Source organism: Cnephaeus nilssonii, assembly GCF_951640355.1.
Source record: "Cnephaeus nilssonii genome assembly, chromosome: 17".
Classification (NCBI taxonomy): domain Eukaryota; kingdom Metazoa; phylum Chordata; class Mammalia; order Chiroptera; family Vespertilionidae; genus Cnephaeus; species Cnephaeus nilssonii.
The window spans coordinates 29,344,677-29,364,392 of record NC_137088.1 but is presented as its reverse complement, the minus strand read 5'-3'; the positions used below and the strand labels follow the sequence as shown (position 1 = coordinate 29,364,392).

The window sequence follows — 19,716 nt, the reverse complement described above, 5'->3', positions numbered from 1 at the left end:
TTATGATTATGTTTAATATGGCTGCCTCATTTTCTAAACTCTAGATGTCTTTTAAGTTATTTAATTTTCTGCGATTGTTTGGATCCTTTGCCTTTTGTTGGATTCCCTGTCATCTTTTGATTGCTTGCTTTTTTCATTTATTCTCTCCTTTTTGGGTAGCATATTTTTTTTATAGCTTCTTGAGAAGAACAGTATTGGAGAAGTATATATTTGAGATGTTATATGCCTGAAAAGTATATTATATCCTCATGTATAATTGTCTGATCCAATATAAAATTTATTATTGAATATTTTCTAAAGTATTTTTCTCAGCTTTTGAGTCCTGATTCCTTTTGCTCATTTCCCTGTGTTTTATTGAACTTAATATGGAGTGCTATTTTAAGTTTTCTAAGAGTTCTTTCTCTTTCTCCTAGCCTTTTTTAAAACTTTGTTCCATTGATTTTAATATCTTATCTCATTGACAATGTTAATTATTACTGTGAAATGTTTTTCTGCTCCCCTCACTGGCCTCTTCTGATTCTCTGCTTTTATCACTGTTGTTCATGTTGGGAACTTTCCTCAAATATTTTTTTCTTGTCTCTCTAGTCATTGCTGACACTGAGACACTAAAAAGCTAATTGTCAGGAGTGTGTGTTGTGTTGTGTTGTGTTTGATGGAGTAGGGCTGGAGCTCAGGCTTCTTTAGTGAACATCACTGTATGGTAGTCCTGTGGTTAGCTAGCATTTTCATTGTAGACTAAACTTGGTATTGATAATTATTTTATCTGGGGAAGTTTAGTTTCTTTGCAAAAGTATCTTTCAGTTTACTTAAGTTTGGTTGCTCTCTACCACTTGCGTGTTGGACAGGGTGAAGGAGCTCCTAACACTTTGCACTTCACATATATCCCTCCTCTGTGTCTTGTAATTCCAAATCTCTGGTTTATTTTCTTCAGGGAATGCACTACTGGACTTCCAAGATGAGTGTGTGGTAGAGGAATTGCCTGACTGTCTAGGTTCGAGTGGATCAGGGGTCCTCAAACTTTTTAAACAGAGGGCCAGTTTACTGTCCCTCAGACCGTTGGAGGGCTGAACTATAGTTTAAAAAAAACTATGAACAAATTCCTATGCACACTGCACATATCTTATTTTGAAGTAAAAAAACAAAACAGCAAAAACACCCGCATGTGGCCCGCGGGCCGTAGTTAGAGGACGCCTGGAGTGGATATTTAGATATATAATTACTTCATGTATGAACTTTTAAATAATATAATTCACCCTCCATATCCATAGGTTCTGCATTCACAGATTCAACCAACTACGGATGGAAAATATTCAAAAAACCATGTTATGTTGTTGCTGACTTGTAGAGCCTATGTACTGAACATGTACAAACATTTTTTTCTTCTCATTATTTCCTAAACAACTGTTTACATAACATACATTGTATTAAATCTTATAAGTAATTTAGAGATGATTTGAAGTATACAGGAGGATGTTGATAGGTTATATGCAAATACTACACCATCTATATATATAAAAGCCTAAGCGACTGTCCGACCGGTAGCTATGCTGTGCAGTGACCACCAGGGGGCAGATGCTCAATGCAGGAGCTGCTGAACAACAGCAACTTTGCAGAATGCCCTCTTGCACCCCAGGACCCCTCAGGGGATGTCGGACTGCTGGTTTTGGCCTGATCCCCTCAGGCCTGGCCGAGGGACCCCACCTGCCAGAGGGACCCTGCTCACTCTGCAGACGCCCTTTGAGTCCCAGCACCACCCCAGATGCCGCCGGCCCAGGAGGGACTCCAGGAGGTTGGCTCCAGGGCGTGTCTGGCCTATCTCACCCAGTCCCACCCCACTGACCACTTTCTAATTTCCATTCAATGTGCACGAATCCGTGCACTGGGCCTCTAGTATTATATAAGGGACTTTAATTCCTGAATGCTTCTGGGTTCTACAGAGCAAAATAGTTTTGTGGGTTTTTTTCTTTTAGAAATAGTTGTCACACTTATTGATAATTTGGTTTGATTTGTGTGCTCTCTGCTCATCATTCTGCTTTCCATATTCATATATTAATATACTAGTGGCCCGGTGCACAAAATTCGTGCACGAGGGGGTGGGGGTGTCTCTCAGCCTGGCCTGCACCCTTTCCAATCTGGAATCCCTTGGGGGATGTCCGACTGTAATCCGGGACTGCTGGCTCCTAACCACTCACCTGCCTGCCTGCCTAATGGTCCCTAACCACTCTGTCTGCTGGCCTGCTCACCCCCAACTGCCCCCCTTGCCGGCCTGCTCATTCCCAACTGCCCCCCCCTGCCAGCCTGCTCACCCCAACTGCCCCCCCACTGGCCTGATCGCCCCCAACTGTCCCCCACTACCAGCCTGCTCGCCCCCAACTGTCTCCCCCCCCCCGACTGGCCTGATCACCCCTAACTGCCTCTGCCTCGGCCCTGCCACCATGGCTTTGTCTGGAAGGACATCTGGAAGGTCTCCCGGTCTAATTAGCATATTACCCTTTTATTAGTATAGATTGTCATTTGGCGTTGCACGTATTGTCTCTTGATTTATTAAAGGTGAAAATTGTTTTTTCCTTATTATAGTTGGGTTTTTAAGAGGCACAAGGATTGGTAAATCTTTATTATTTAGAAAGTAGAAGTTGTAAGCCTTTTTGTTTCTTTAAATAAGTTTTTTTTTTAAACAAAGAAGAAATATAATTATACCTCTCTTACAGATTTAGTTTGTTCTATTAGCTAACATATATCTAGGGTGTACAGTAATAGTTTCCAAATGTATAGTAGATACAACTGAATATAAATGCAGTTTTTAAGTTTTCATTTTTATATTTAGAAAGACATAAATGCAAATTGTTAGATATTGTTTAAAAGAGTCACCCTAGCCGGTGGCTCAGTGGATTGGAGCGTTGTCCCACGCGTGCACCAAAAGGTTGCAGGTTTGATTCCCGGTCAGGACACATCCTAGGTTTCAGGTTTGATCCCTGGTCAGGGCGTGAGGCAAAGGATCAATTTTTCTCACATTGATGTTTCTCTCTCTCTTCCTGACCCTCACCCTCAATGCCTACAATCTTAATTTAAACCATTTTATTTGCTGGTAACCAATTCCTTTTGTTCCAGTGTTTTTCCTCTGTGTTTCCAGCTCCAGTAATGTTTTACTTCTATTGGGACTGTAAATCCATTAATGCTATATTTTTAGTGTTTTAGTATACTCTTTATGTCTTCACTTCTTCAGTTCAGATTCTGTCCTTCAGATTTTTTATAATCATGGTCCTACTCCATACCTGCACCAAAGCAGCTGAAAGTGGCTGATGAAAAACACATAATCATAATGTTGGGGCTTTACATTTTTCTCTCAAGTGGACCTTTAATGCTACCTAGGAATCCTATTACACTATTCCACTTCATGGATTTGCCACTTTCTTATAAGATTATTTTATACCTTCTTAAACCTATAATATCTCGTATCCTCTTAGCTGATTATCTAGCTTGCTTAAATAGAGACAGAAGAGATTAAGGATTAAGCCTACTTACTAGTATCTAGGTGCAACTGTGTCCATATCTCTTATTACAGCGCCCTCTATCTAGGGTCAGTCCATACCCTGTGCAGTGGATCTAATCCCTGTTCACTGCCTTAAGAACTTTGCTCTCCAAGATGTTTTTTTCTCTCCCGATTTCAATTTCCCCACTTTTATTAGATAATATTTATCATTATACTAATATGCTATTGCAGCTCTGATCTTTTAGAAACATTCTTAATCAGTTAGGGCTCTCCACCAACACAGAACCAATAGAAGATATACTTATTTGCGCGCGCACACATACATACATACATACATACATACATACTAAGATAGGTGTGTGTGTGTGTGTGTGTGTGTGTGTGTGTGTGTGTGTGTGTGTATGTGTTTGGGAGAAGGAGATTAACTTCAATGAATTGGCTCATGAAATTGTGGGAACTGGCAAATTTGAAATTTGTAGAGCAGGCCAGCAGGCTAGAAACTTAGGCAAGAGTTGTACAGTTTTGAGGCAGATACTCCTTCTCCAGGAATACTCAGTTTTTGCTCTTAAGGCATTCATTTGATAGGATGAGGCCCACTACAGTATTGAGGGTAATCTCCTTTACTTAAAATCAACTGAATGTTGCCCAGGCCAGTGTGGCTCAGTTGGTTGAGCATCATCCCATGCACCAAATAGTTGCCGGTTCCGTTCCTGGTCAAGGCACAGGCCCTGGTTTTGGCTTGATCCCCAGTAGGGGTGTACAGGAGATAGCCGATCCTTGTTCCTCTCTCACATTTATGTTTCTCCCTACTCCTTTCCCTTCCTCTCTCTCTAAAATCAATAAAAATACATTTTTTAAAAATCAACTGAATGCCGAAACCGGTTTGGCTCAGTGGATAGAGCGTCAGTCTGCGGACTGGAAGGTCCTGGGTTCGATTCCGGTCGAGGGCATGTACATTGGTTGCGGGCACATGCCTGCTAGGGGGCGTGCAGGAGGCACCTGGTCGATGTTTCTCTCATCGATGTTTCTAGCTCTCTATCCCTCTCCCTTCCTCTCTGTGAAAAACCAATAAAATATTTTTTTTTAAAAATCAACTGAATGCTAATCATAGCTACAAAATACATTTACAATAACACCTACGTTAGTGTTTGATTAAATACTATCACATAGCCAAGTTGACACGTAAGATTATCATACCTTCCCTTATTTTCTTACATCCCTCTAGCTGCAATTCCATTTCTCCCTTTGCTAATCTCAAGGAATTTTTTCTATTCACTATTTTTACTCACTCCCCTCCTATTCTCCCTTTTTAAAACTGTATTTTATTTTTAGAGAGAAAGAAACTTGGATGTGAGAGAGAAACATCAATCAATAGAGACAGAAGAGATTAAGAATTAAGCCTACTTATCTAGGTGCAGCTGTATCCATCTATATATATATATGCCAAGTGACCTGACCGACCAATCGCTATGACGCACACTGTGGCCGGCCAACTGGCCCAGTCGGGCAGGACCGGCCAGCCAACCTCCCTCGGCCCCACCCCCCAAGCTGGCCCCGCCCCCAGTCGGCCCCCAACACCCTGATCGGGGGGTGGGCCAGCCAGACCCCCACCTGTGCTCGAATTCGTGCACTGGGCCTCTATTATATCCATATCTCTTATTACATTGCCTCCTATAGGCACCCCAACAGGGGATTGAATCAGCAACCTGGGCATGTTCCCTGATTGAGGAATCAAACCCACCCCTTTTCATGTATGGGAGAACCCTCCAACCAACTGAGCCACACTGGCCAAGGTTCCTCTTACTCTCTTTTGAACCCACTCCAATCAGGTTTCTCTCTCTACCACTTCAGTGCCTTTGCTCTTAAGGTAAGCAGTACCTTTTTATTGTCCAAATCACCAGGCAACTCTCAGTTATCATTTTCTCTCTTGAAAGACATAGCTATTTATTTCTTCTTCTTCTTTTTTTTTCTATGTCCAACAGTTGTTTATGTGTACATAACAGCAATGATATTTCAGTTCTGGATGGTGGACAAATGGTGGTAATGCAGGTCCGACCCTCTCTGGTTTGGTCTGGGCAATCTGCAGTGACGCATATCTGCTGACTGCTAGTATGGCAAGGCATGGTCAGCGTCTTCCATCTCTGGACTGTTTCTCTTCTGTCTTCATGGCTGGAGCACTCCTGTCAATTCCTCTCTGTTGCAGGAATCCACATGGTCTCGGAGTTGTTTTCTGAAAATATACAAACATATTCTCGACCAAAAGTTAATAAAGGAATATTTTCTATAAATTTGACTTGCGATCCTTTTTCATTTTTTTTCCCAAACGATTTTCCTTTGGCTTGTTTTGACACCATGTATGTTTTACCTGGGTGTCTTGCTGTTAGCATTACAAATGAAAGTTAATTTTCTAAAGAAAAAATTTTCTAGATGTAATTTATTTACAGGATATTTTTCCTTACATGATATTCTTCTACTGTCCCCCCTTTTTTGGTTTAAATATTGGGAGGCTTTTGGAAATTTTATGCTGTAATCTTGATAGCTTTTAAATTTTACTTTTTTGCACTAAAATGTGACTGCTTTAGGTTCATTATATGTTATGCAATTTTACCATGAGATGAACTACCAATAAAAATTTTAGTTAACACTTTAGGAACAGCTTTTTTGTCCAGTACAATTGATTTTTCTAGAGTATTTGCTTATTTTGATTGGCCAATTTAAATTAGTCTGAAAACTTGACTACTATTTTACTGTCTAATTTAATACTCTAACAACCATCTTGTTTTACCCTGTAAATATTAGTGGAGAGGATTATTTGCCTTCTGAGTAGACCCTGAGCATTCCTGGTTCTAGGATGGATTTAGATATCATAGACCCCAGTTCCCCGGATCATGGGTGCAAGACATCTCCATCAAGTCTTGTTGCAGTGAGAGGGCATCTGCTGTCGGCCAAGTCTCTGTTACCTGGGTCCCGATTTGAGCTGGGCATGTGAAGCTGAGCAGCCATGGGGGCAGGAGATCTCCCTCAGCAGGGTTGAGGGTTCAGGCCCCTGCAAACTTGGGGGGTTGAAGGTCTGTGCTCCACCTCTGTTGACCCCCAAGTTCTCTCCTGATGGCCCCTATGCGACTGCCTATCTTAGGTTGTTCCTTCCCTGAGGAATCTTACCCGTCTCTGGCTAACCAGCCATCCTCCAGGGCCAAGCAGGGTGATGTGAGCTTAAGTTCTGTCTTCTTGGTCGCCTATGCCCCCATGGCCTCCACGCCCAGCACCTGCCTTGGGATCCCCTCGCCTGCTGGCAGGGTCCCAGCACTGATCACATATCTTGTGGAACCCAGGTTTCTTCTCCAAGGAGGCCCAGCTCACCCCACTGGGAGAGAGACAGATCCATGGTACCAGCCATCACGAGGTTTCAACCTTGGCATGAACAGAAGCTCAGGCAACAGCTGTGGACAATTGGATTGTGAGAAGCGGGTCCCTCTTGGCCAAGAGGGCAAGAGGGGCCAATTTAGAATGCTCAGGTGCCTTCCCAGGGGGCCCTCTACACAGTGGAAGGGATTAAACCCTTTCATGTAGTTTTTAAATTGCTGCCAGACATTCAAAGAATTAGTTTGTAAGTTTGTTTGGGATAATTGTATAATATGCTGTTGTAATTCTAAAATATCTAGAGATGTGTTACGTTTGGCTCAAGCACCAAACAGATGATTTTTTAAACTTTTTTTTTATCCCCATGGGTGCGAGGAACTATTATAAGTAATGGGGGTGATCCAAATCTGGGAAAAATTTTAATAACAGTGTAGAATAATATTATGTAAGGATATTCTTTGTTCTAGTCCATGGCAATTCCCTTTCAAACTGGCTGTCTATTTCTTTTTGTATAGACAAGGTCTTAGTTACATTTTCTGCACCTCTACTGCGGGCAAATAGTGATAGTAGTGACACCCTTTCTTTGGTGTCCTCACAAGCCAGAAACCTCTCTTTAATTCTACACACAAAGGGGCATTGTTTTGATTTTCTGTCATACAAAAGGGAAGCTGGGTGGAGACCCCTGTGTATTTATACTTTCTTGCCCCACCCATGGACCTCCTGGATGACCAAGGTGTTTAGTATTATTGGTAACTACATTAGTCAGGGAATCAGCCCCCTTAAGGGGTCGTACCCATGAAGGGTCAGGAGCATAAGTCCAAAATACTTACCCTCTTGTCCCAGGTAAAATTACCGTCATCTGATGATTGCTTAGCATGGCTGGAAAGGCGTTCTCGTGCATTCTTGGGTTTCTGGTTACCTCACAATTTCTTCCCTGAGGTTTGACATTCTGATTGATGTTTCTCTGTTTCTGGATCTATTTTTCCCCCCATCAGTTTATGTTGTTCATTATATTCCACAAATGAGTGAGATCATGTGATATTTATCTTTCTCTGCCTGGCTTATTTCACTAAGCATAATGTTCTCCATCTCCACCCATATTGTTGCAAATGGTAAGAGTTCCTTCTTTTTTACCGCAGCATAGTATTCCATTGTGTAGATGTACCACAGTTTTTTAATCCACTCATCTGCTGATGGGCACTTAGGCTGTTTGCAAATCTTAGCTATGGTGAATTGTGCTGCTATGAACATAGGGGTGCATATATCCTTTCTGATTGATGTTTACAGTTTCTTAGGATATATTCCTAGAAGTGGGATCACTGGGTCAAATGGGAGTTCTATTTTTAGTTTTTTAAGGAAACTCCATACTGTTCTCCACAGTGGCTGCACCAGTCTGCATTCCCACCAGCAGTGCACGAGGGTTCCTTTTTCTCCATATCCTCGCCAGCACTTGTCATTTGTTGACTTGTTGATAATGGCCATTCTGACAGGTGTGAGATGGTACCGCATTGTTGTTTTGATTTGCATCTCTCTGATGATTAGTGATTTAGAGCAGGTTTTCATATGTCTCTTGGCCTTCCTTCTGTCTTCTTTCGAAAAGTGTCTATTTAGATCAGTTGCCCATTTTTTGATTGGGTTGTTTATCTTCTTTTTGTTAAGCTGCATGAGTTCCCTGTAAATGTTGGAGATTAAACCCTTATCATTGACATCATTGGCAAATATATTCTCCCAGGCAGTGGGCTTTCTTGTTGTTTTATTGATGTTTTCCGTTGCTGTAACAAAAGCTTTTTATTTTGATGTAATCCCATTTGTTTATTTTATCTTTAGCTTCCATTGCGCTAGGAGCGGTATCAGTGAAGAAGTTCTTTTGGCATATGTCAGAGATTTTTCTGCCTGTAGATTCCTCTAGTATTTTTATGGTTTCCTGTCTTATGTTTAAGTCCTTGATCCATTTTGAGTTTATTTTTGTGTATGGTGTAAGTTGGTGGTCTAGTTTCATTTTTTTGCATGTATCTGTCCAATTTTCCCAACACAATTTATTGAAGAGACTCTCTTGACTCCATTGTATGTTCATGCCTCCTTTGTCAAATATTAATTGAACATAGCGATTTGGATCGATTTCTGGGTTCTCTATTCTATTCCATTGATCTATATGTCTGTTCTTGTGCCAATACCAGGCAGTTTTGAGAACAGTGGCTTTGTAATATAGCTTGAAATCTGATATTGAGATCCCTCCTACTTTGTTGTACTTTCTCAGGATTGCTGTAGCTATTCGGGGTCTTTTTTTATTCCAGATGAATTTTTGGAAAGTTCGTTCCAGGTCTGTGAAGTATCCCGTTGGTATTTTAATGGGGAGTGCATTGAAATTATAGATTGCTTTGGGTAGTATGGACATTTTGATGATGTTGATTCTACCAATCCATGAACATGGTATGTTCTTCCATCTGTTTATGTCCTCCTCTATCTCTTTTTTCAGTGTTGTGTAGTTTTCCGCGTATAGGTCTTTTACCTCCTTAGTTAAGTTTATTCCTAGGTATCTTAATTTTTTTTGGTGTGATGGTAAATGGGATTGCTTTTTATATTTATACTAGAGGCCCGGTGCACGAAATTCATGCACGGAGGGGGGTTGTCCCTCAGCCCAGCCTGTACCCTATCCAATCTGGGACCCCTCAAGGGATGTCCGACTGCCCGTTTAGGCCCGATCTCTGAGATTGGGCCTAAACGGGCAGTCGGACATCCCTCTCACAATCCAGGACTGCTGGCTCCCAACTGCTTGCCTGCCTGCCTTCCTGATTGCCCCTAACCGCTTCTGCCTGCCAGCCTGATCACCCCCTAACCACTCTGCTGCCAGCCTGTTTGCCCCCAACTTCCCTCCTCTGCCGGCCTGGTTACCCCTAACTGCCCTCTCCTGCAGGGTTGATCACCTCCAACTGCCCTCCCTTGCAGGCCGGGTGCCTCCCAACTGCCCTCTCCTGCTGGCCATCTTGTGGTGGCCATCTTGTGTCCACATGGGGGCAGCTATATTGTGTGTTGCAGTGATGATCAATCTCCATAGTACTCTTTTATTAGATAGGATAGAGGCCTGGTACAGGGGTGGGGGCCAGCTGGTTTGCCCTGAAGGGTGTCCCTGATCAGGGTGGGGTTCCCTTGGGGCGTGGGGCGGCCTGAGTGAGGGGCCTGTGGTGGTTTGCAGGCCAGCCACGCCCCCTGGCAACACAAGCGGAGGCCCTGGTATCTGGAATTTATTTTCCTTCTACAATTGAAACTTTGTAGCCTGGAGCGGAGCCAAGCCTGGGGCTCCCTCCGCGGCCGGCAGCCATTTCTGTTGGGGTTATAATTGAAATTTTGTTGCCTTAAGCAGGTGGGCCCAGCCAGGGTGTGTGAAAAGCTTTGCTTCCCCTGTTGCCGGCAGCAACCCTGGCCTGCTCTCTCAAGCTCCATTCTGCCACCATTTGTTTGAATTGGTTTACCTTCTATAATTGAAACTTTGTAGCTTGAGTGGAGGCTTAGGCCTGCAACGGCTGGCAGAAAGCTTGGCTTCCTCTGTTACCTAGGAAATCTTGCTCTCTGTGGCTGTAGACATCTTGGTTTGGGTTAATTTGCATACTCACTCTGATTGGATGGTGGGCGTGGCTTGTGGGTGTGTCGGAGGTATGGTCAATTTGCATATTTGTCTATTATTAGATAGGATTTTTATTGATTTCAGAGAGGGAGTGGGAGAGATAGAAACATCAATGATGAGAGAGAATGATTGATTGGCTGCCTTCTGCACGCCCCCTACTGAGGACCAAGCCCACAACCTGGGCATGTGCCCTTGGCTGGAATCAAACCTGGGATCCTTTAGTCCACAGGCTGATGCTCTATCCACTGGGCCAAACCAGCTAGGGCCTACTTATTCCTTTTGGAAGCACTGTCTTTGCTTGTTTTCTGGAATACCACACTGCCCTGGTGGATCTTAGAAAGCTAAGCTGTAAATACTGAATTAACTCAGGACTCCATCTTCAGATGTCTTTATCTTTTGTCTTCATTCACTCCTTAGTGAATAAAGTGAAAGCCAATTCCATAGGTTTTTTTTATTCTATTAAAATATAATTATGATGGGAGAGATAATACAGTCATGTGACCTTAAAAATTAAAAAACACATACTATGGTGCAATGTCACTTTTCCACTCACAGTTCTTAGCCATCAAATTCTCTTCCTTGAAGACAACCAATTGCCAGTTTCTTACATATCTTTTCATATTTTCTACACTAATAAAAGAGAAACATGCAAATTGACCGTACCTCTGCTACACCCACCAGCCAATAAGAGCGAGTATGCAAATTAACCCAACAAAGATGGCAGCGGCCATGGAGCTAGAGCAAGCAGGAAGCTTGGGTTGCCCCAAGCTTCCCGCCTGCCCTGGCCAGTCCTGGCCTCCGCTCAAGGCTGCAAAGTTTCAATTATAGAAGATAAATAAATCCTAGATACCTCCTTCCAGCTGGCCCTGGCCTTTGCTCAAGGAGGGGCTTGAAAACAAAAAAGGAGGGGCTGGGAGCTTGGGTCACTGGGGGGCGTGGCCAGCCTGCAAACAGCTATTAGCCCCTCACCCTAGCTGGCCAGGCACCCCAGCAGGGATCCCCACCCTGAAGGGGGTGTGGCCAGCCTGAAAACAGCCCTTAGCCCCTCACCCAGGCTGGCCACACCCCCATGGGGTGAGGGTCCCCGCTGGGGGGTTTGACCAGCCTGCAAACAGCCATCAGCCCCTCACCCAGGCTGGCCACACCCCCATGGCCCTATTTCTATAACCCAGCAGTAGGACATCCTTCAAGGGGTCCCAGATTGGAGAGGGTGCAGGCTGGGCTGAGGGACCCCTCCTCTCCCCCCCCCCCCCCCCCCCGTGCACGAATTTCATGCACCGGGCCACTAGTATGATAATAATAGTACATGCATATTTAATGAGAGGCAGTATGCTGTAATGGTTAAGAAATTGGATTACAGAGCATGATTGCCTGTAATTAAATTCTATCTCTGCCAGATACTGACTGTATAACTTGCAAGTCTCTTAGCCAATCTGTGCCTCAGTTTTCTCTTATGTAAAAAAAAATAAAAAATGATAATTATAATAGTGCTTATTTGATAGAGTTGTGAGGTGTAAATGAACAGGTATGTATAAAGAGCTTAGAAGAGTGACTGGCACATAAAAATAGAAAACACATTTCTTCTTTTGCATAAATACTAGCATAATATACACATTGACAGGCATTTTTCTCCCTCCCCTTCCTCATAAACAAATAACTTGGTTGGTTTTTTCTTTACAGCACACAAAATCATGCCACTTTTTTCTAATAGCTGAATAGTTAACCATTGGATGGATGTGCCATCCAGTTTCTGTGTCTAAATACCAATATCTTTGATGATGACAACTTCCAAATGTTATATCTACTAGACATTTCTACTCACTAGTAGATACCCAATAACCACAAAACTTCTCTTCTTGCATTTTCTATTTATGTCAATTCCTACATATAATCTATTATATTATAGCTCTACCTTCAAAATATATTTCACATCTAAACATTTTTCTCTACCTATTGCTACAACTTACATCCAAGCTAACTTTGCTTTACTGAGTTGCTCAAGGCCAAAATCTTTAGTCATCGTTGCAACCATTCATCAAAATATAGGGTGTCCCCAAAAAATGTATGTACACTCACTTTGAATAATTATAAAGGCAGTGTTTATTAAAATACATTTCATTTTTTATTTATTTTTTTAATCCTCGCCCAAGGAGTGAGGATATTTCTTTGATTTTTAGAGAGAGTGGAAGGGATGGGGAAGGAGGGAAGAGAGAGAGAGAAACATCAAGGTATTAGAGACACATTGATTGGTTGCCTCCTGCTCATGCCCTGACCAGGGCCAGGGATTGAACCTGCCCAAGGTACGTGCCTTTGACCCAGAATCTAACCTGAGACCCTTCGGTCCGAGGGCCTACACTCTAACCACTGAGCAAAACCAGCCAGGACTTATTTTCAAAATTGAACTATCAGCTATTAAAGTATATATACTTTTGGGGATGGGGGACACCCTGTATTTTTAGCTCTCTCTTCAGTGTACTATTTGTTCTCTCCTTTTTCTCCTTTTACTGTTCTATAGTCTGTTCACACAGAAGTTTAGAATGTAAATCAGAATATTTCTCACCCCAAATTTTTCAGTGGGACTTACCTCACTTAGATTTAATCGTAAGATCTTATTTGATCCTAGTAGAACCTATAATGTGGCTCCTTGATTTTTTTCTTCGACTTCATCTCCTGCCTCTGCCTATTTCTATGCTTTAGCCACACTAACCACCTTGCTTTTTTATGAGTGCCCATCTCATAACAATTTACCTCATTACTTTGGAACATTGTTCTGTTATACATGCTTTTTCACTCCATGCTTAAACATGTGCTCTTCAATGAGGCCTTCTTGCCTGACCATCCGCTATACTCATCCTCTTACCATACTTTTTTTTAACCATACTTTAGTTTTCTTTTTTTTTTTAAATTTCTTTATTGATTAAGGTGTCACATATTTGTCCTCATCCCCCCATTCCCATCCCACACCCCTCCCCATTGATGCCCCAACCCTCTGTTGAACTTAAGCATTGGTTAGGCTCATATGCATGCACACAAGACCTTTGGTTGATCTCTCCCCCCTCCCCCCACCCTCCCCTATCCTCCCTCTGAGGCCCGATAGTCCGATCGATGCCTCCTTGTTTCTGGTTCTGTTCTTGTTCATCAGTCTATGTTGTTCATCATTTCCCCTAGATGAGCGAAATCATGTGTCACTAGAGATATACTTATAAGAATTGAATGTGCGACGAGCAATAATAGTTATGCTGACAGGCAAATGAATCAGTCTGTAGTGAGTTTCTTTCTGGACCAACAGTTCTTTTGAGACCCAATATCAATGTCCACCAGTTCCTTATGAGTACATGTCGGCACTGACCCCTCAGCTCTGGATGGTGGACAAATGGTGGTAATGCAGGTCCGACTCCCTCTGGTTTGGTCTCGGCCGGACCCAGGGGCATGGCTTCACCCAGATCCAGGGGCCCACGGCCTCACCCGGACCCGGGACCCAGCCTCACCCGGATCCAGGGGCACACGGCCTCGCCCAGACCCAGGATTCAGCTTCACCCGGACCCAGGGGCGCATGGCCTCGCCCGGACCCGGGACCCAGGCTCACCCTGACCCAGTTCCCAGCCTCACCCGGACCCAGGGGCACGCGGCTTCACCCGGATCCGGGACCCAGCGGGGTTTCGTCTTCTTGATCCCAATTCCTGTTGGTCAATTCCCTCTCAGCAATTCCTTCGGCCATTTTCTCAGAGTTCCAGGGCAGCCACCGCAGAACTCGTTGGGCGGCGGGCTCGGCGAAGCTCCGGTGTGCCCGGTGCGCGGCGGCGGGCTGGTCCGGGGTGGCTGCGTCGGCCCTTGGGTCTGCAGCGGTGGCCGGTCGCCGAGCGTGCGCACCTGGCCGCTTCCGGGGCTTTGAGATTCTTGAAGGACTCGGAGGTCAGCAAGCGCGGAGTCTCCCACCCCATGTCTCCCAGGGGCTCGTCTGTCCGTGCTCGGCAGCGAGTAAAGCCTTCCCCTCAGCCGGAGACCGCTGGGGGAACTGCGCCGAGCACGATCCAGGCCGCCATTGTGTCGCCTGAGCCGTAGTTTTTAAAGTGTGGTCTTTGGGTCACCGGCATCAGCTTCATCCCGCGTACCCCTCTCTTTTATTCTAGTTGTAGAGCATCTGCTCAGTCAGCCCTCCGGTGGTTCTGGATGGTGTCTGCTCTGCTCTCCCGTCGTAGTCTCAAAATTGTTGTGGTAGGCAGCAATCAGGCTTCTGCCCTATGCCTCCATCTTGGTCCTTGTTTGTATAGTTAAGTCTTGATTGTTGTTGGTGTCACTGGGAGGAATTGTCCTCCAGGCCAATTGGCCTTGCGGACCCTCTGTGTCTATAAAGGAAGAGTTGCTGTGCGGGAGACACGTTTATGTGCCGGGTCTTGGTGCAGCAAGGCTTTGGCGCTCACTGCGTCTGCCTCTTGAATGTGTCCCTTATGGGAGTGGTTGAAATCTGGTGTCATCTCACACCGACCACTAGATGCCCTCGTTTCTGGGTCTCCAATGGAGTGTAGGTCAGCTACTGCCTGTGGCCCCTCAGCAGGAATTACAGCATCCCTTATATTCGTGACCTGTTTCGGTGTCTTCCCCTTTTGGCTGCCTCCCTATCGCTCAGCTTCCCCAATCTCCCTAGGTGATCGCTCTTGATACCCCCCTTTGTGGGCTGAGTGCAAAGTCTTGGTGTTGTTAAGCCTTGATTGCTGTTGGTACACTGGGAGGATGTGACCTCCAGTCCAATTGGCTGTGAGGATCAGCTGTGTCTATGCCGGGAGACAGCCCCATTCAACTAGACTTGCAAAATTGTAAAAGCCTCTGTGTTCAGCTTGGATGGGGCGGAGTTACAGGGCGGAGCCTACCGCCTTGGCTTCCCGTCAGCCCCGCCCTATGAGGTTCCTGTGTCCCTCTGTACTCCCAGCAAACACCTCTGAGAGAAAAGCGCCCTGGAGTTTCGCGCGCTGCCAAACAGTCTAGTCTCTCCCCCAATGAATCTGGATTCCCAGATTCTCGCCCGGAACTGGGTTTCCGTGTAGTCAGAATTGGGGCTCATCGCAGTCTGGCGCTTTTGTCTCCTTCCCTCCAGGGCGACTCAGCGGCACAGTCAACAGCCCATCCTCCACGCACAATCCCGTGCGCGCCTCCGGTGCTCTGCTCTTCGCCGCCTCTCTGCACCTCTGCCCCACAGCCCAGCTTTCCCCAGTATGAGCCTGGCTTCCCCGGGTCTTTCCCGGAACTGGGGTTCAGTGCAGTTGGAACTGGGGGTTCAGCACAGTCCGGAGCTTTTGTCTCCTTCCCGCTAGGGCAATCCAGCGGCACAGGCAACAGACCCTCCTCTGCGCACATTCCCGTGCGCGGCTCCGGCGCAGCTCCTCTGTGTCTCCTCCCCACAGCCCAGACTCACCCAACATGAGCCCGGCTTCCCAGGGTTTCGCCCGGAACTGGGGTTCAGTGCAGTCGGAGCTGGGGTTCAGCACAATCTGGCGCTTTTATCTCCTTCCCGCCAGAGAACGCCAGCCAGGCCGTCAGCCGCCCCTTCCTCTCGGGCTCCGTCTTCGCCGCACGCGCGCAGGCTCGTGTCTCCGCCCGTGTCTCCATACCTCAAGCTTTTACGGCTTCTCTGATTTTCCTTGTGGTTTTCTCTTTCCTTCTAATTGTGGGCATTTCAGTCAGCCAGCTTTCCTGTGGTTCTGGATGATGTCCGTTTTGATTTTTAGTTGTGTTTTTGAAATTGTTGTGCCCGGCTGTAGGTTAGGTGTTTAACCTATGCCGCCATCTTGGTTTCCATTAGTTTTCTTGATAGATATTTTCATTATCTGACTATCTTTCATTTATATATTATCTCTTTGTTTATTCTCACTAGGGAGTAAAAAATATGAGGGCAGATACTGTCTTGTGCACTTATTTTTCCTTTTTTTTTTCTTGTGTACTTTTTTACTTCTAGTACATAATGCTCAGCATATGCTGGGTTGACCAATGAATGGGGAAGCATTAAACAAGTGCTTCTTGAACTCTCTGGTGAAAGACTAGTTTTTAAATTACCAACCTGTTATAACTAGTACTTTGTAAAATATAATACAATTATTGTCAAAATATATAGTTTTAGTGTCATTTCATTATTAAATTCAACAGACATAGTTGACTCTGTCAAATTATAACAAACATTTCTAAAAACTTACTTTTAAATTTGTACTTAAAATGAAGTGATAACAAGCCGTTTTTTGTTAGCACCTGTTTGCAAACCACACTTCTGAGCAGCACAATTTACCATTCTATAGTACTAGAGCAAGTAGTAGTCAGCAGTTAAAATTCAAAGGATAAATGAAGTATTCTCTTTGGTTGACAAGGAGAAGGCACTTAACAGCCCATGTAACAGAATCCAGCTGAACTTCTATATGATTATCCTATCTAATAAAGAGGGGAATATGCTAATTGACCATCATACCCTCACAAAGATGGTGGCACCCACAGCCAATAAGGCGGGAATATGCTAATTGACTGTCACACCCTCAAGCCACAAGATGGCCGCGCCCAGTCGCCTCTGCCCCGCTGGGGTGGCAGGCGCGTGGCCCAGCCGGGCCCGCCCCCAGGCAGGTCCAGCCGCCCCGCGCGCCTGCCTCCGGAGTCCCCCAGTTCCCTCAGCCCCCCAGCTACCCAGAGCTGGCCCGAGGCACAGGCAAGCCGCCGATGGCAGCTGCCCAGCCACCTAGGGCCAGCCTGAGGCACAGGCAAGCCTAAGGCTGCTAGTGGCTGCTGGGCTGCCCAGGGCTGCCTGAGGCTCAGGTAACCAGGGCCGGCCGAGGCTTGCACTGCCAGCAGTGGCAGCAGCAGAGGTGTGATTGGGCGTCACCTTCCCCTGATCACTGGGTTGCTTCCTGCCCCTGAGGGTTCCCGGACTGTGAGAGGGGGCAGGCCGGGCTGACGGAGCCCCCAGGGGCAGGAATTTTCATGAACTGGGCCTCTAGTTCATTTATAAAATGGTTCTGTTAGAAATGCCAATAAAATGTAATTAGTGCTCACAATCTGCAGAAATTAGTCTTTTTTTAGTAGACTCAATTAGATTTCACAATCCCCATGTTGTATCTGTGTCATTAAGTTAGAAAGTCTTTCTTTAATAGCTTTATTTGCTATGTGTTGGTGGTATGTTAAATAAAAATTTTAGTCAAGTGTATGTTTACAGATTCATAAGTATTTTGTCTCAATGAATAATACTACTATATTATATCTAATACTTTTCTGAAAATGTTTTGATTATTTTGCATTTTTTCATTATTCTAGTGTGTTGATTTATTTTGTTTATATATAACTAGGATGGGTGGCAGGTCATTACACAATGACAGTTGGAGATTGGGATCTAGGTTCACAAAGAGATACATAGCTGAAAGCAAAAGCTATTAAATTCAAGAAAATATGTATCTCAGCTTCCACTGGTGAATTCCAGCCAGGGTTGGTGTTAATTTTAATGCTTTCCAGCTCGTTGATCTTCAAGTCACTTTGTTTTATAGAACTAGAAGTATATAGTAAATTAAGCTTCATTGGGTAAGACTATGTATGCTCAGGACATGCTTTGTTAAACTATTATTCCTGACTTGGGCAGTTTAATACATTTGTTTTTAGGATTTATGTTTTATATTTTGATTTAAGGGCAGTAGCAATCACTATTAACATGGAGTTATCCAAAATGTAGATAGAGTTTCAGAATAACAGAGTGTGTGTGTGTGTGTGTGTGTGTGTGTGTGTGTGTGTAGATAGGTAAGTAGGTAGAGATACAGCATTTATGTATATATATTTATATATGTATTTTAAAGGGAAATAGTGACATTTTAAAAGAAATGCATGCTCATATTTAGGTTTGGATATTTAGTTTAGATATGAAGATAAATGGATCAATTTTTCCAAAACACTGATCAGTTCATTTTTTATAACTGAACATTTGTTTTTGCAGGTGAATAACCTTAAAAAAAGGAGGGAAATTATTTTATCAACACCAACCCTCTTATTTCTCTACCAATATTTCCTACATTTTCACCATCTCAATAATGAATATAAATATGAATAGATAAAAGTTTAAGGTTTATGTCATACCTGTTTCTCAGAGCACTTGAAACAGAAGTTTGAAAATACTTAAGATTTACAAATACAAGTGAACATTTAAAAGTACGTTAACACTATGACTAAGGAAAATAGGTCAGTCAGAAATTCACAGTATACATTTTTAATGAATTTAATGAGATTGGTAGGATCAGACTGTTTTTCAGGGGTTGGAGGTTATGTTATGCCATTCACTGAGGTTAGCAATATGAGCAGAGGATCCATCTTTGGGGTACAAGTCATGAACTGATTGATGCATCTAACTAATATAGGTATTAAGGAAGCAATTGTATACTCAGAACTGGTGGTTAGAAGAGTAGGTTTGATTAGTATGCTCTCACTAAGGTGTGCGTATTTGAGGACTGGGGAGATGGGTTGTAGAAGATACTATCTAAATCCGTCCTGCTGATGGTTATTAGGATAGGGCTGTTTTTAAGTGGGAAAGGTTAATGAGCCAAACTCTAGTAACACTGTTTCAGAGTAAGATGACAATTTCTATAAAATAATTTTTATTTTTATTTTTCACTTGAATTATGCCTGATTATAAAACAAATTCTTTTCATCTGTTTCCATTATAAATTTGTAACCTTATGAAGTTCTGATTCATAGTTGAATACTATAGTCTTCATTTATTTCATAGCCATGAAGCTCATGACTGCTTTGGTGAATGTTGCCTTAAACCTCAGTATTCATCAGGATAATACACAGAGACAATATGAAGCTGAAAGAAATAAAATGATTGGGAAAAGAGCCAATGAAAGGTTGGAGTTACTACTTCAGAAACGCAAAGAGGTAAGTTTCATGATATCTGAAATTCTTATGTTAATGTAAATGTGTAGGAAATAATATCATATTAGTTTTTTCCCCCTGTAAAACAGTTTGTGTATTTTCTTAATTTACTTTTTAAAATTATATTATTTGATCTCGAAGTTTTAAAATGAACCTACAGTATTCAGCCAGTGAATATCTGAGTGCTAATGGCAGAAGAGAATCACAGAACAATTCTACTTTTGAAAAAAGGTAATACGGGAGTTAGGTAACTAATAAACATTATCAGGCTATGGGCAAAGAAAGCATGATAAGTATTAACATAAGAACTAAGGGCCAGCAAAGCCTGCATTTCTAGGAGAAAGCCAAAGCCTACCAT

At 43.7% G+C, this 19,716-nt stretch overlaps 1 protein-coding gene across 5 annotated transcripts in view; it reads left to right on the top strand.

Moving 5' to 3' along the window:
• Window positions 1-19,716, top strand: part of STAG1 (STAG1 cohesin complex component) — a gene marked incomplete at its 3' end in the record, with an annotated part of 343,841 nt that overhangs the window by 188,216 nt on the left and 135,909 nt on the right. For all 5 annotated transcript variants that reach the window (XM_079794806.1, XM_079794805.1, XM_079794802.1 and 2 more), the window contains exon 8: window positions 19,210-19,361. In XM_079794806.1, coding sequence (XP_079650932.1) covers window positions 19,210-19,361 — 152 coding nt within the window. The remainder of the gene's footprint in view (window positions 1-19,209; window positions 19,362-19,716) is intronic.